This window comes from Rhinolophus hipposideros, assembly GCF_964194185.1.
Source record: "Rhinolophus hipposideros genome assembly, chromosome: 10".
NCBI classification, from domain to species: domain Eukaryota; kingdom Metazoa; phylum Chordata; class Mammalia; order Chiroptera; family Rhinolophidae; genus Rhinolophus; species Rhinolophus hipposideros.
This window is the reverse complement of record NC_138056.1, coordinates 42423001-42440502: the sequence shown is the minus strand read 5'-3', so window position 1 is coordinate 42440502 and position 17502 is coordinate 42423001. Positions and strand designations below refer to the sequence as shown.

The 17502-nt window shown below is 44.1% G+C and overlaps 1 protein-coding gene across 3 annotated transcripts in view; it reads right to left on the bottom strand.

The window, feature by feature from the left end:
* DENND2B (DENN domain containing 2B) overlaps positions 1 to 17502 on the bottom strand; it is a 145879-nt gene that overhangs the window by 44668 nt on the left and 83709 nt on the right. For all 3 annotated transcript variants that reach the window (XM_081062574.1, XM_081062573.1, XM_081062575.1), the window contains one exon: positions 3084 to 3188. In XM_081062574.1, coding sequence (XP_080918700.1) covers positions 3084 to 3163 — 80 coding nt within the window. In that variant the 5' untranslated portion in view covers positions 3164 to 3188. The remainder of the gene's footprint in view (positions 1 to 3083; positions 3189 to 17502) is intronic.

Here is a 17502-nt window from a genome sequence, read left to right as displayed (position 1 = left end):
GTGGTAACACCAGGTAAAGTCTTATTCAAATTAAAGATACAGCCTTGCAAATACTTATCCTGACAGTCCCACAGGGTCCCATCTGCCCTTCCTCACCAGTTTTCCATGCCCCAGAGTACACTCTGCCTCCGGAGCTTGATAGAAAGGTCTCTTAATACCACTGGGCTCCTTTGCCTCCATGTAGATGATGTGGAGAAACCCAAAGCAGCCAGCAGTCAAAGACCCAGCTTTCCAAGCCCCCCGCATCCCAGCACCCCACAACCAAAGTTCCAGTCACACCAGTGAGCCACTGGAACTCCTGGGATGGCAATAATAAAAGGGCCCTAGGTCACTGCCAAACAGCTACTGAAAGGTCAGACTGAGAAATTCAGGTGCTAAGGTCATCAATCCAAGTTGTAAATGCCTTGAAGAAATAGGAAGGACCATCCCTTTTTGTCCCCTACAATCCACCCCAGAGCCTGGCTCCTAGAGGAAAGCCCTCTGAGTTCACTGACAATGACTTCCTAACAACTGATGATTTACAGCCCCACTCAGCCCAAAGAACACCCCCTAGATGTGGCTGGGGTGAAGGCAGCCACAGAAAGTACCAGATGACAATTTTGAAATGACACCTGCAGTACAATGGTAGCCTCTGAGAGAAGGGTGTGGTTAGCCCCAGAGGCCTATGAGTCCATGCAAAAAGTCCAGGAAAGGAGGGAGGGAGGCAAGGAAGGAAGTGGAAATGTGGCAGGAAGGAAGGGAAGACTTAGAAGGGAGGCTGGAAAAATGCTTTTTTTAGGCACATCAGAGGCTCAGATATTTACAAACATCATCTATCATGTTATGATGTCAAGTATGCTGGGAAGCTAAAGAAAGAGCAATTTCTAAAAACGTTTAAAGCATGTAGGTGTGTGTTCCAAACAGAAACTGGGAACCCTGTCAGCAGTCCTCTCTCTGCTCTGTGACTGATGTAACCAATGCATCTCCCACCCCACCCCCTACATAATGGAAATTAGAAGAAAAAAATGACTTAAGAGCTGTTGGGTATGGTAATTTCTGGTTCAGGTTCTAAATATACTATTTCTTTAAAATTAAGAATAAAATCAAAAGAACAAGACAAACAAATGAGAAACAAAAACTCATAGACACAGACAATAGTTTAGTGGTTACTAGAGGGTAAGGGGGTGGGGGGTGGGAGATGAGGGTAAGGGGGATCAAATATATGGTGATGGAAGGAGAACTGACGCTGGGTGGTGAACACACAATGGGATTTATAGGTGATGTAATACAGAATTGTACACCTGAAATCTATGTAATTTTACTAACAAATGTCACCCCAATAAATAAAAAAAAGAAATAAAGCCATACAATCTCATATAATGCTTATTTTCCCCTATAGTCTCACATAAAAGAAACAGGAACGTTAATTCCCAGTCTCCATCGGCTACCAGTCGGGTGAGAGCCCCATGAAGTGGTTCCCCAGAAACAGACAATGGGAGACAAAGAATCTAAGATGGAGACCCGTTTCTGCCTTAGCCACCACATGCCCTGGGAGAGTTCGGTTTTTCTATCTGTTTTCCCCAAGACGCTGGCAGTGCCTGCCATTCTCAGCCTCACCCGGGTCAGGGAAGCAGGCATGCGAACACCTGCAGGCTAGGTTAGAGAGGGTGCGTGAGCAGCGGGTAGGGGTACTTATTGGTCTTGTTGTCACAAAGTGGATATTCAGTTTGTCTAAGTACTTCACAGGTCAGAACCTACCAATCTCTGTTCGTTCGCTTGGCACAGTCCATCCAGATCACTTCCACTGGGACCAAATCCTGTACGTGTGGTGTAGGGAACTCATCCTGCCTCATTCATGCCAGTCGTTCCCCAGGGGCTACATCCTAGACGCCATTCTACCAACCATAGCTGGACTCCAGCTTTGAATGAATCAATCACCCACGACCGCCTCTGGCCAGACCTGAGTGTGCCACATCCCACTGCACTCAGCCTGTCACTGCACAGCCCAGATATCTCGGAAGGAACAACCCACCCCAGCCCCGGCTCAGCTTCCTTCTCGTAGCTATCCATTCTAGCGGCTGAGGTAACAAAAGCCAAATTTGTTCATCTGAGATTCAGCAGAAGGGGCTATGAAAGGTATGTGGCTTTAATAAAAGAGTCTGGAGGTTCTTCTAGAAGATGCTTCAACATCCAGCCTTGGCCATGACCAGAGAAGCCCTGGCGAAAACTGTACGTCTACCTGCTGGCTCTGAAAGCTTTCATCCTCTCATGGGGAGGAGGCTAACATTTATTGAGTGGCTATATGCCAGACACTATGCTAAGCACTGACATATATTATCTCATTTTATCCTCACAGCAACTCTGTGAGTTAAGTATTATTATTTTACAGATGAGTAACCAAGATTTTAGAGGGCATAAGAAAATGTCCTGAGATCTCACTATTTGGTAAGTAGTTAGAGCTTGGATTTGAAGTCAATTCTATATGGTTCCAAAAATCCATGGTTTTTCTATGGTCCTATATTCCCACTTTTAAAAAGAAGACAAAACCAGCAAAGTGGATTATAGGTTACACTGGCTAAAATTCTCCAAACTGCTTTGTTTGCAGCTCAGCCTAAATTCGTATAGAACCTAGACTTCTGCTTGGAACTTGTACTAATACGCATAACTGCTTCCCCACCTTTACCCCCAGTGTGGTCAGCAACCTCACTATAGCACTGCTTAGCTCAGATGGTGACAGTCCCTAAGCTGTCCCCATCTTGGGAAAAAGATACAGTCAGAAGACCATCAGCTGCTTCTCGCTGGCTCCATTCTTGGAGCTCTAGGCTCCTCCAATAGTATAAAGCAAAGTTTGTTTTAGGGTCCCTGCATGCTCTCTCCTGTGGAGACTGAAAGAACTGGAAAATGGTATATACTTGTATATTAGAGACGACTTAATTCACGGTCAGCATGAGCTGGGCCCAAACCACTTACATGGATGACTGTCAGTCATGATGATGATCATTTACGTTTTGGCAGGGATCCTACCCAGGACCCAGGCCAGTTAGCTGTCCCTTGGTGCCACCCTCCAGTGAGCCCCATTCCCCCACCAGTGATCCCCTACTCACCTGCTCAGAGTCCCCCGAGGGGCCTTAGTGCCTCCAGCTCCGTGGGTGATGCTGGAATTCTTGTTGGCAGTCATGGTCATTTCGGCTCTCTGCAAACCCAGAGCCCTGCAAAGAAGAAAGGCTTATAAGCCAAGTTTCCACAGGCAGCCAAAAGCACCTCAAACATTTCCAGATGACCTCCAAAACTGCCAAGAGGGTGTCTGTGACGGAGGGTAAGAACCACTTTCCCATATATATTTAATTCCACGTGTTATAGCTTACGAGTCTCAAGGGCCCCCTGATCTGGTTTGGAAAAGAGTCTGTGAGCTAACAGATAATTTATCTGATTATAGAAAATGATAAAAACTCCATCTCTATCCCACCTCATCTCACTTAAGTTAGAGTTTCCCAAATTTCTAGCATGCCATCCAGCCTTTGTAAATTTTGCCATATTTGCATACCTCCTGAACAACTATTTATTCAATATTTTTCTTGAATCAACTTGAAACTGACTTGCCTTTCTTAAAATATTTAACCTTGTCCTAAATAATCATTCATTCATTGAACAAATATTTACTGAGCACCCTGTGTCCTAGGCACTGCCATCCAGCAGAGTGAAATAAAATGTCTGCTCTTATGGAGCATACATCCTAGGGGGGAGAAACAGACAACAAGCATGCACGTGTCTCATGTGTATGATACATACGTACACTTGTATATAATATGGATGGTGATGATAAGTGGTATGAAGAAAAAAGGAAGCAAGGAAGAGGGAGAGTGAAGAAGGTCAGTTACCTTAAATACGATGTTCGGGAAAGAACATCTTGATAAAGTGACATTTGAGCCAACACCATAAAATCATGAGCTGTCATATTTTTTCTAATACCCATTAGAATAAAATTAATATACATGAAGGTATTTAAGTACTTACAAAGTGAAAAATGCCATTCATGTGCCATATACAGTTAGCTAACACATCAACATTATTTAGGGAATATTATTTTATGCTAAAATAATGCAAGGAAGAAAAAATTTAAAACTTAAGGGTACATCCATATTGGAAAGGAAGAAGTAAAATTATCTTTTATTTGCAGATGTTATAATCTTGTATGGAGAAAATCTATGGAATACTACTCTGCCATAAGAAAAGATGAAATAGTACCATTTGCAACAACATGGATAGATCTTGAGATTATTATGCTGAGTGGAATAAGTCAGACAGAACAAGTCCAGAAACATATGATTTCACTGATATGTGGTATATAAATCTGAAAACAACAAAAGAACAAGACAAAAAAATGAACACACAAAAACTCATAGACACAGACAACAGTTTAGTGGTTACCAGAGGGTTAGGGCGGAGGAGAGTGGTAGATAAGGATAAAGGGGATCAACTATATGGTGATGGAAGGAGAACTGACTCTGGGTGGTGAACACACAATGTGATTTATAGATGATGCAATACAGAATTGTACACCTGAAACCTATGTAACTTTACTAACAATTGTCATCCCAATTAACTTGAATTGAAAAAAGAAAATCCTAAGGATTGCCCTAAAAACTCTTAAACTAACATATAAAATCAAGCAAGTTTGCAGAATATAGAATAATATTTTTTAAAATCAATTTGATTTCTATAGACTAGCAGTGAACAATCGGACAATAAAATCAAGAAAATCAAGAAAAAAAATCAAGAAAAACATTTCCATTAACAATAGCAGCAAAAAGAATGAAATACTTAGGAATAAATTTAACAAAAGAAGTGTAAGACTTGTACACTACAAACTACAGAACATCACGGAAAGAAATTAAAGAACACAAACAAATAGACATCTTACGTTTATGGATTAGAAAACTCAAAATTGTTAAGATGGCAATATTCACCAAATTGATCTAAATGCTGAACAGAATACCCATCAACTGCAGAAACTGACAAGGTGATCCTAAAATTTTATGGCAACGTAAGGGACCCAGAGCAGCCAAAACAATCTTGACAAAGCAGGATAAAGTTGGAGGATTCATTCAGACTTACCGATTTCAAAACATACTTCAAAACCACGCTAATTAAGACAGTGTACGTAAACACAGGAAGAGAAATGAAGATGAATACACTTAAGAGTCCAGATATAAACCCATACATTTATGGTCAACTGATTTTCAACAAGGATATCAAGATAATTCTATAGAGAAAGAAGAGGCTTCTCAACATATGGCATTAGGACAACTGGATATCCACATGTACAAGAATAAAGTAGGACACTTACCTCAGACCATACAAAAAAATTAAGTAAAAATGGATCATAGACTTAACTGTAAAAGTGAAAACTACAAAAGTAAAGCCTTTAAGAAAACATTGAGGTAAATCTTTGTGACACCGGGTTAAGCAATGATTTCTTAGCTATGACACCAAAAACACAAGCAACAACAACAAAACAAAAAGACATAAACTGCATTATGTCAAAATAAACTTTTGTGCTGTTAAAAAAACACCATCAAGAAAATAAAAAGACACCCACAGAATGGGAGAAATTATTTGCAAATCATGTATCTGCTAAGGAACTTGTATCCAGAATAAAGAACACTTACAACTAAGTAGTAGAAAGACAAATGACCCAATTAGAAAGCAGATAAAGGATTTGAATAGACATTTCTTCAAAGAAATAAAATTGGCCAATAAGCACGTGAAACAACGTTCAACATCACTAGTCATTAGGGAAATATAAATCAAAACCACATAGAGGTATCACTTCACACCCACTAGAATGACTATAATCAAAAAGACAGATAAAAACAAGTATTAATGAGAATGTGGAGAAACTGGAACCTTTATTCACTGCTAGTGGGAATGTAAAATGGTGCGGCCACTTTCCAAAACAGTTTGGCAGTTTCTCAAAAAGTTATACACAGAGTTACCATATGACCCACCATGATCCACTCTTAGGTATATTACCCAGAAAATATTATGTCCGCACAAATACCTATACACATAAATGTTCATAACAGTATTATACATTAATAGCCAAAAAGTGGAAACAATGCAAATGTCCACCAACAGATAAATGCATAAACAAAATGTGGTACATCCATAAAATGGAATATCATTCACACATAAAAAAGAATAGAGTACATCGATAAATTATACATTCTACAACATGGATGACCCTTATGATATTTTTTTGAAATGTCCAGAATAGGGAAAATCTATAGATACAGAAATTAGCGGTTGCCAAGGGTTGGATTGAGGGTAGAAGAATGGGGAGAGAATGCAATGATAATGGAAGTTTCTTTTTGGGGTGAAAAAAAAGTTCTGGAATTAGGTAATGGTGATGGTTGCACAACTCTGTGAATATATTAAAAACAACTGAATTTTACACTTTATATGGGTGAGTTTTATGGTATGTGAATATCTCAATATAAATGTTACAATAAACTTTTAAGTGCCTTGGAGAGAGGGTGTGAGAGCTTACCATGTGAATGTGTGCTCTGGCCTGGGCTGACTCCACCTTCTCAGAAGTTTAACAATTCAGGAACACTAGCTCTCTCACTCTGATTGGCATTCTCAGCACATTGACTGAAATGAAGTATTTGGATGTGAAAGTTAAACATATTTATTTATGGCCACTAATGACCTTAATCCTGGAGGCCGTCTATGTATTACCTTGGTGCAAATAAGTGATCGGTCTCAATGATCAAAATAAGCCAAACCCTAATTCCTGATATCGTTTATAGTTCTTTCCTCATTCGAACATGAACTGTGCTACCTCTAATTTCTTTAACCTCATGGAAGCTCTCAGGGTTGTGCTTCTGGTGATGGCGGTAGTGGGCAGAGTTGGAGTTGGAAAGGGAAGACGCCGCCAGTAGACATAAGGGCAGTTATCTGATGGTGAATGCTACAGATGCTCTGAGAAAAGGGGAGCCAACCCTGAGCCCCATTTTTGTCCTTTATAAAGTGGAGAAAAGCCGTCCTTACCTGTTGGGAAAAAGGTGTTTATAGACTTAAGTACCCAGTACAATGTTAGTGAGGATGATGAGAAGGAGGAAGAGGAGTCCATCCTGCTTCCAGAGCTTCTGTGCACACCGGCTGTGGTGAGACATTCGTTACCTGCACCAGCCCAGTGCCAAGTTAAGTCCTTGGTCTATGGCTGGGTGTGCGACACAAAGAAGGGAGAGAAGAGGCAGCTTCTGGAAGCTTTCCCAGGCGCGTTCTCAGGCTCCTCCGGGAGCGCTGTGCTACCAGGAATCAACTCGCTAAGTATCAGCTTTCGGCTGTGCCCATGGTAACAAGGGTCGCAATAACCATCATAAGCCATGAAAACAGCCCTGGACGCGATCTAGCAGCTCCAGGGCAGGCCCTCAGGGAAAGGGCAGAAGACTGGGGGAAGATCGGAAACTGAAATAATTAAAAGTGAGCATGATGAAAAATATATTCTTCCTCTTCCTGAATTCCTCACCTAAGGAAGGTGAACCCACTGCTCTGAAATGCTATTATGTCACTGAATATGAGAACAGAGACAGCTTAGTAAGAAGGACAAATGTAGATGACCGACATTTGCTTGGGCCAAGAAGAAAAATCCTGTGAAGACGTAACCAAGAGAGGAGTGAATCAAAATTGCTCCCAGGCCTACGGCAGGGATCCTTGGCCACACTTCTGCAAGGGCATAGCTGTACCCAAAAGTGGCCTAGGACTTACGGCATTTGGGGCAGACACTGCTGCAAGCCCCAGAAGGACCCATTATGTCAGAAGAACAGATGAAACATATATCCTCCTCACTGCCCTCCTTCCCACCTGCTCTCTCTAGGCCAGGATATTAGGGTCAGGGAATTATCTGGGGGCTTGAGGAACTGAGGGCCAGGCTAACCCTTTACACCTGAAGCTCAGACTTGAGCACTCTGCGTGGCTAGCGTCCTGTGGGACGCCACTGCTCCCAGGGCTTGAAGAGCAACTCTAGGCTCTCACCTAGGCTTTCAGTCTGACCCCTTGGCTAGTCAGGCCGCAAGGAGAGAAAACACTCCCAAGCAGAGGAAATGCCCACTGGGAATAGAGTAGAGAAGCAAGGGGGATGAGAGGCTGTTTCACTAGTTCCCAGGCCCATCGATGGCAAGCAAAGTCCAGGCAGAAACTGTATGTTTGGAAAATGAATCTGTTCAATTTGCATCTACCACCAATCACAAGTTGCTCAAAAACCCAGCTTCGACCAATTATCAACAACTATCTGTCACAATGGAATACTATTTGGCATTAAGGAAAGATGATATAGGAGCATTTGTGACAACATGGATGGATCTTGAGAGAATAATGCTAAGTGAAATAAGTCAGACAGAAAAAGCAGAGAACCCTATGATTTCACTGATATGTGGTATATAAACCAAAACAACAAAAGAACAAGACAAACAAATGAGAAACAAAAACTCATAGACACAGACAGTAATTTAGTGGTTACCAGAGGGTAAGGGGGTGGGGGGTGGGTGATGAGGGTAAGGGGGATCAAATATACGGTGATGGAAGGAGAACTGACTCGGGGTGGTGAACACACAATGGGATTTATAGATGATGTAATACAGAATTGTACACCTGAAATCTATGTAAATTTACTAACAATTGTCACTGCAATAAATCTAATTAAAAAAAAAAAAAACTATCTGAAGAGTTACAATCCAGAGAAAAGAACATAATAAAGGACCTCTAGAACTTTTCTACAAACTCTGCATTGAGACAAAGAGCCCACAGTCTGAGACACTTGAGGTGCAGTGGGAAGAATACCTGATTTGCAGGCAGGTAACAAAGTCCAACCCTGCCTCTAGCAACTGCTAGTTAGGTGACACGGCAGGAGTTGAGTTTCAAAAACTCAACTGTCTCCCTGTAAGTGCAATAATAATAACATGACCTACCTCACATGATTGTTATGTCTGGCACATAAAAGCTTCATAGTAAATGGTTTTTCTTCTAGTTCATGCTTCTCTAGGTTTTGGAAGGCAACCTCTCCATTCACAAGCTTGAGTCATTTTTCAGACTCTCTGGCAGTGCCATTCAATCCATTTAACTCTGTGCTAGGCGGCATTCAAGTATTAGGTATAAAAATGGGCTGACACAACACATTAGCTGGAGGAGCTAACTGGAAAGGGAAAAAAGTCAAGTAAAACATGGACTCCAGGAAGGCCTCATAGTGAGGTGAAATTTGAAGTAAGCCTTAACCTACTTGTTAGCCACAATAATTGGACCTAAGAAAAGCAAGGGTACATTTATTATGAGACATGCTGCTAGATTCTTCCTGTAATTATAATAGCTAAAGTTATAAGCACTTCACATGTATTAAATTATTTAATCCTTGTAACAACCTTATGAAGTAGATTCTATTATTATTTACAAGTTACCAAGGAAACCAAAGTACAGAGCAATAAAACAGCTTGCCCCAGTCACACAGCTAGAAAGTGGCAAGGCAGGAATTTGAGCCCTGCACCAGGGTCCCAGCTCTGAGTCAGGACTCTGTCTGTATTGCCTCCAACCATCTTCTAATTCAGCTGTCACCATTCTACAAGGCAGTAGGTAATACAGACCTATTTTTCCAATCAGGAAATTTAGATTCAGAGAGATTAAACGACTAGCCAAAGATCACTCAGCTAGTGAAGGAACGGAGCAGGAATGTAGACTCAGCTCTGTCGGACTCCACCATTCACTTGCTTTCCTTAACACTGATGGGTGCTTGTTAAAAATGCAGAGTCCCAGGTCCTTCCTCCATCTCCTGAATGGGAATCTGTGGGGATGGAGCCTAGGAATTTGCATTTTTAGAAAGCACTTTAGGCTAGTCTTACATACCCGTAAGTATGGAAACTTGTGTCCTATGACTTGCTCTCCAAGGACTTAGAAAAGTACGAAGGGTCACTCCTCACCATCTTCCCAAGAGTTTGCCCAGCTGTGGGCAAATAAAAATGGACACTTGGGAGCCGGCCCAGTAGCTTGGGTGGTTGGAGCTCCGTGCTCTTGGCTCCAAGGGCTGCTGGTTCGATTCCCACATGGGCCAGTGGGCTCTCAACCACAAGGTTGCCAGTTCAATTCCTTGAGTCCTGTAAGGGATGGTGGGCTCCACCCCATGCAACTAAGATTGAGCACGGCACCTTGAGCTGAGCTGCCTCCCGGATGGCTCAGTTGTTGGTTGGAGCCCGGGCTCTCAACCACAAGGTTGCCAGTTCAATTCCTTGAATCCCGCAACGGATGATGGGCAGCGCGCCCTGCAACTAAGATTGAACACGGCACCTTGAGCTGAGCTGCTGCTGAGCTCCCGAATACCTCCGTTGGTTGGAGCGCGTCCTCTCAACCACAAGGTTGCCGGTTCGACTCCCGCAAGGGATGGTGGGCTGTGCCCCCTGCAACTAGCTACAGCAACAGGACCTGGAGCTGAGATGCGCCCTCCACAGCTGAGATTGAAGGGATAACAATTTGATTTGGAAGGGAGTCCTGGAAGACACTGTTCCCCAGTGGAGTCCTGTTCCACTTCCCCAATAAAATCTGGAAAAAAAAGAATGGACACTTGGTGGCTCTTCCCCCTCCCACCCCTCAGCTTCTTCACCCCTGCACAGAACCACTGACCCTCAATGACAAAGGAGCAGCTACACCACTGGACCAAGTGAAAGCATTACCAATGTCTCCTCTAAACAGTTTCTTCATTGCTTGGGTGTGCTCAGAGTTCTTGGATCTCAAAACAACCCTTCCTGCCACCCACCACTTGTAGCTAACAAAGGCTGTCCTCACTTCCTCCTCATTTCCAAGCTCCTGGGAAAAAGAGTTTATACCCAAAGACACAAATGGGTTGGTTGTAAGAGCAAACGTGTGTCTTCCCTTTATTTTTAAACACTTTGAATTAGTTATCAAACATTTTAAAAATTGGGTGTGTGCAAATAGAATACAAATAAAAACTCACACAGTGGCTTCTCTTAAAAAATCAGAAAATCGACCATCGCTATCTGCACTTCTCCATGGCAACCATGGGCCAGCCCTGAGTGGAAGAGGCCCATTTAGATGCAACAAGCTCTCTCCTATTTATCACTGTCCCTTCCCGCCCACTGTCTACAGCTGGCCAGCCTTACACAGCTCTGGGGCCTGACTGGCCCAGGCAGCAGGGGAGTGGTACAGCCCCAGCCTGCATCCCAGCAGGAAAGGGTTAGGAGGTACTGCACTGGGAGCAGCCACACACAGCCTCTGGACGGCTGGGCGGGCTGGGCCTGAGCAATACAGGAAGAAGAGCCTATTCTAGAGCAGGGCACCGCCTCTTGGCAGCTTGGGAGTCCCCCACCCCCACCCCATCTATTCCCCTCTCTACCACTGGAGGAAAGAGCATCTGAAGTCTCCCTGCTTTTCAGGCCAGCCTTCATTTTGCAGCACTCTCTCTAGCTCCCTTCGTGCTCCCTCTCCTCACAATGCAATCTTATCACCCGATCCAGTTGCTCTCCCCAAGGTCCAAGAAGGGACCCATTAGAGGTCAGGCTCTGAAGTGAGCGCCTTCTGAAGGGAGCCCAGCCTCTAAGAATGAATCTTCTTATCCTAGAGCAAAACACTGTTTCCCCTTGATCAGGGGACGTTTCTAAATGTCTGTTTGGTACTTTTCCACAGGCCTAACTGTGGACATGACAGTATGCTTCACCCCTGAAGAAGGAGACATTTGAACCCCGAGAGTGAGAGGAGCGGATGCAGACATTTGGCGGGAAGCCTCCCGTGCCACTGGGGTTGAAGCTGCCATTGAGAGGAAACACAAACACTGCCAAGCATTCTGCTTTCCTCGTCCAGGTAAGAAGCCGAGACACCCGACAAAGGAAACCTCGAAACCACATTAGAGAATTTCTGCCGACATCTACATTCCACCAATTTCTTAAGCAATCTCTCATGTGGAAGGAACAGCTTAGGAAGCAGTCCGAAAAAAGGAAAAGGTGGGAAAGGCAGCTGAGCTGTGTGTGCGCCCTGAGAACCTGTTTCTAGCCCAGAGACTACAGCTCTGCACAGCTGTAATCTGTCTAACCACCCTGAGGTCAACCTGCCTACTCACCCAGCTCAGGGAGCACCTACTCAGACCCTCTTGACTTTCTCACTGACGCCATCCTACAACCTTCCCCCGGTCAATGAGATAATGAACAAATTGGCAGCTCACCCACAGGAGGGCCTAACTCTTCAATTTCTTCCTCCAAGAATCTCAGCAACCAATACTGGCACTGCGAGCTGCAGGGAGGTTCGTCATTAGAAAGAGCTCATTTTATTAATAAGTACCCAAACCACCATTCTCTAAAGTGTGAGTGTGGGATTCTTCCTTTCTCTTCTGCGGGCATCTCTGCACTGGGCTAAGGTGGGAAGGGCTTTATCTTCCACAGCTCTGCCTGGACTAACAACCAGGCCTTGCTGAGCAGCGTATCTGCACATCCGCTCTGTTCTCCAGAATTCCTAGGAAGTTCAGCCATCCCACTGGCCTCCTGACATCCTGGCCCCCTGGCCCCATGTGGCTGAGAAAGCTGTCGGGCAGTGCTAGCTAGTTCTCCAGTTTTTGAACAATCCTCTGTACTTAGCAGAGAGTTCTGCACACAAAAAAATGCTCAAATAAATGTTAACTGACTTGTTAACTAATGACAAAAGAGGGCCCCCAAGGGCCCTGGGGGGAGACAAGGATGACAAAGGACCCTAGAAATTGTAGCGCTGGACACATCCTTTCAGGTGCAGGCTTTCCCTTCCAAAAGTCACAGCTGCTATAAAACCGGTGAAAGGGTGTTTTCCCTGCAGCGCCACCCAGTAGGGCTGTCTGTGGCCAGCCTCTTCCTCACATACCTCGGCCAATCTTGTTTTTGCTCCGGGCTTTCAATCTCCTCACAAGCGTCCCTATTATCTTCCAGGACTCTGTTGCAGTAACAGGTTCTCAGCCAACACATGCAAGAGGAAAGGCTGTTGCCTCCTCTCATTCATGTTGGTTTTTCTCCGCCCTTATCCCTTTATTCCTCCCCTCCTTTCCTGATTCATTTCTCACTGGTTTATCTGCCCACAACCTTGTCTTTGGCTCTACTGTGCCTAAAAAGAAGGGATTACAAGGGACAGGGGAGAAAGCAGGCCCAGAGATTTGGGGGTAGACATCAAAAAGCTTCAGAAAGGGAGCCAGGAAGGGTTTTCTCAAGTCTACTCTGTCACCCCTTCCAGAATGCCAGACCCCTTTTCTCTGTCACTACTACATACCTCGTACCTCGGATCTTTTCCATTCCAGCCCCAGGTTCCGGGATTTTAGGTTCAGGAAGCCCTTCAAGCAAAAATACTGAGGAGATTATAAGCCCAGTCAAGTGGAGAGGAACCAAGATTTGTTTTGCTGGAAAGTTAAAAGAATGGCCGGGTGTTTTGACAGATCCCTGTGAGGCTAAAATCCTCCTCAAGTGGCCACAGGAAAAGACAATTTTGTTGTTGTTGTTGTATAATAATAATAAAAAAAATTAAGTTCTCTTTCCATCTCTTCACTATCCACTTATCACTCCCACATCCTCTTTCCCAAACCTCCTTCTCAAAGAGCCCTTTAGGTTTGGGGTTTAACCTCAACCATTTTCAATCCCTTTTCCTGCCAGATGGTCCTTCTCCACTTCAGTACAGATTCTGTAGAGGTTTGAAGCTGGTTTTAAACATTTCCTGAAAGCCTGGAATGGGGTGAGGGTTTGTTAGGCAATTCTAGGCCAAAGAAAATCTGGTTGCTTCCAAGATCGTTTTAAAAACCTAGACACAGCTGTTTCTGCCAGTCTGGAAACAGCCTCTCAGCAAGTGGCTTGCCCCCTGCTCTGCCGGGATGAAGGCGCCCCCTCTGCCCGATGACTTGCCGCCACTTGGGAAAAGAAGGTAGAATGAAGGTTTGCTCTGCTCCTGGGGCCTAACCACTGTCTTCGCACTTCAGCAGGGAGAACCTGATGGGTCCTGTAAGCTGAAGATGATTCAGGGGCCACAGACCTATCACACACCAGCCAGCTGCAATAGCCTAGTTCCCATTTCCAGCACATGCCAGGAATGTCCGGCCTCCAAGCTTTGGTTCAATCAATTCCTTCTATCTTGACATCCTCCACACCCATTCTTTCTTAAATATCCAGTTCAAGTGTCAGCTTTTTTCCGAAGCCTTTCCTGATCCTAAATCAACCTCATTCTCACCTCTCCCATGCTCTCTGATCGAATTGCTCAACTTAATTGATGGCAAAATGCCTCCCCTACTCTAGAAACACGCCAGCCCTAAGCCTGCTTTCTCAGAAGAAGAGTAGGAAATAATAAGGGTAAAGTGACTGGGCAAGTCTCAATACCTCCATTTTGCTATCTGTAGCATCGGGAAAATACCCCACCACTATAATGAAGACATGAAGATCAATGAGAAGCCATCTATAAAAAAATAGAGGATACTCAGCACCAACAGGGAATATACTTGAAGTCTCTGGGTCGGGGTTTAGCTTTTCCCCAACTCGCAGCCTTAAGACCTCACTCTTTTTAGCTGACTTTGCTTCCCACTTCACTGAGAAAACAGAAACAATCAGAAACAATAAGCTATCACCATCACATGTACCCACCATTAGCATCGGAGCAGATCTTGTCATTTCTCTGCTCAAAACCTCTACAACCACTCAAATTAAAAGTCAAAATCTTTACAATGACTTACAAAGCCCTTCATCATCTGGGTCCCCAGGATATCTCTGACCTCATCTCAACTCTTCTTTCCTCTTACTCCACGCCAGCCACACAGTCTCTTTATGTCCTCAGACACACCAGGTACATTCCGACCTCAGGGCCTTCACACCTGCTGGACCCTGTAACTGGAACAGACTCCCCTGAGAGGACCTGCCCCTCTTCGCCCACGTCTTGGTTCAGATGTCCTCTTCTCAGTGAGGCCTTCCCTAATTACACCATAAAAAAATTAGGATTAAAAGAAAACCTTTTTCAACCTCACTATTTTAGTTTTTATTTTTCTCCATAGCATTCATCACCATCTAACATACTACTTTTCTTTTCTACTTATTTATTATGATTATAGAAGATCCACGAGGCTAGGGATTTTTGTGTTTTATTCACAGCTGTATCCTCAGTGCCTAGAATAGTCCCTGGGACATAGTACGCCCTCAATAAATATTTTTTGTATGAAAAAACATTTGCCACCTGCTCAGAGTGGCCTTCCCTGGACAGGGTGAGCAGCTTCGGGCTCCAATCTCCAGGCCCATCCTCCAACCCCACCAGTCTTCCCAGTTCAGAGTCTGACCTACCTGCAGCAATCAGACCCACTCAAAAAATTCAAACAGGGACCATGCCCTCTGAGCACCCAAAAGATTTAGGGTAGGGATGGTTTTAGCCCAAGAACTCTACTGCAATTGCTCTTTGCAGAGATTACAATCACTTTCCTTTTGCAAAACGCAAATGTTTCTTTAGGGCTCAATGATTACAGGACCTTCCTTTCCTCATGCCGACCACCTTGGACACTGCTGATCAGCCCTCTCTGAAGCACCGTAATTAGTTAACTCTCAATCTGGAGCACACTCCCTGGGGTAGTTTTGCACAATCGGCCTGAGAGAGCTTTACGGTCATCAAAAGGAAGCACAGGTTCAGGAAGGCTGGGAAAATTAGAGAGAGACAGGTTTGGGCACCCGAGGCTTTCATTTCTTTACTTATTTGAACCCTTTGAGGGCATCTTCCCCAAGCTACTGTGCTATACTCTGGACCTTGACCTTGAGCAGCTCCTTGTCCTGCTTAAGAAAGAAAAGTAAAGATTCTGGTACAATGTTCCAAGAGCTGTGATAGCAGTATGGACACAGCTCTGGGAGCGAGGAGAAAGATACCTAGTTAGGTGGGCAGGATGGACGTTGGGGAGGGCTGCTGCAGGAGACAGGAAGTAACATTAGGCTGTGTCTTCCAGACTTGGGGGGAAATAAAGAAGGCAGAAGAACATTGCGAGCAGAATTAAAACCATAAGCAAAAGCCAGGCAGAGCTTGGAGCAAGCTGAGATTTTTTTTCACTAGGACACAAAAAACGATAATCATAATGAAAAACATTGATAAATGATACTATATTAAATAAGAACTCTGTTCATTAAAAATGCTATTTAGAGAGTGAAAAGGGAACCTACAGAGTGGGTACGCGGGTTACAGGGCTCAGCAGATTTGGGAACATAAAATACACAGAGCAAAGTTATCAAGATGTAGAGTAATCCTCAAGCTGCAGAGCTAAGCCAGATCATTAGGGCTGAATGTCCCTTTGGAGAAAAGCCTCAGTTTTGGAAGGCAGTAGAAGAAAGTACACGAAGACAGCCAGGCTCTGAGGGTTCCATCTGAGCGTCTATCTCATTTAATCTAGCTGTTGTTATCTCTATTTTATGGATGAAGAAACCAACGCTCAGGTTAAGTAATCTGCCCAGGGTTCCATAGCAAGTGGCAGACCCCAGAGTCTGGAGAGGTTGGCACTGAGCTCTACTGTGATACCAGGGCACATTAGTCCTTTGGTCTCAGTCATATCTCATGGCCGGATGCCATCCTCCATCCCAAGTGCACCCTTGCAGCCCAGCTCCGTCTGGACGGGGTTGGAAAAGAACATCGGCAGAGGTCCATGTCTGACTTCAAAATTCTTGGTGTTAAAACCCTGTTGTCTTTTTTAAGCCATCGAGTTCAGAGGGCCCCGAATCAACACAAAATAAATACTAAACAAACTCCTCTCTTGCAGTTCTTCAGGCCTTTTGTCTTCATCATCCTCCCTCCCCCCCCAGGGATAGAGGCACTGGTCAAAGTAAGGCCTTCCCACAACAATGCAGTCCAGCTAGAGCTGAGACTGCAGATAAGGGGAGTCTATCCATCTATCTGTCTCACTTCTTTAAGGATCACGATAGGGGCAGAATTTGCCTCTTTTTCTTCCTTTACACAAAGCAAGTGCTACTTGGCAGTTGCAGGTCTGCGGTTCTCAGACTGTGTTTTGAGGTGCCCTAGAGCACTGGCATGAACTTACAAGACTGCTGCAAGAGATTTTTGCACTTTTGAGGAAAACAGAGCAATATTCAACGTTTGTCAGATACCCCATGAGTTCAGTTTTAACATTAGATTATCCTACATTCTTTTCAATGATGTCATTTCTTTGTGAAACTGGGTTCTCAGCAGCTGCTGTGGTAAAAAGTTAAGCACCATGTGAAAAGCAACATGGAAGAAGAAATAAGGATGGCAGTATTCGCTCTGACTCCACGATGGGAGATGTGCAGTACACAGTAGATCCCATTAGTTAGAAATTAGTTAGTGGCTACTGAAGCAGGAAACAATATTTTTCCTTTCACTTATGTGTATCATTTTTTCAAATGGCTACTAGTTGTTAGACTATAAGCACTCTTACTAAACTGTTTAGACCTAAGTACTTAATAAATGAAACTTAGGTTTCCTTTCGGCCTACCGGCACTGTGAAAAACTTACTAAAGCACTAAGGGCCTGTGT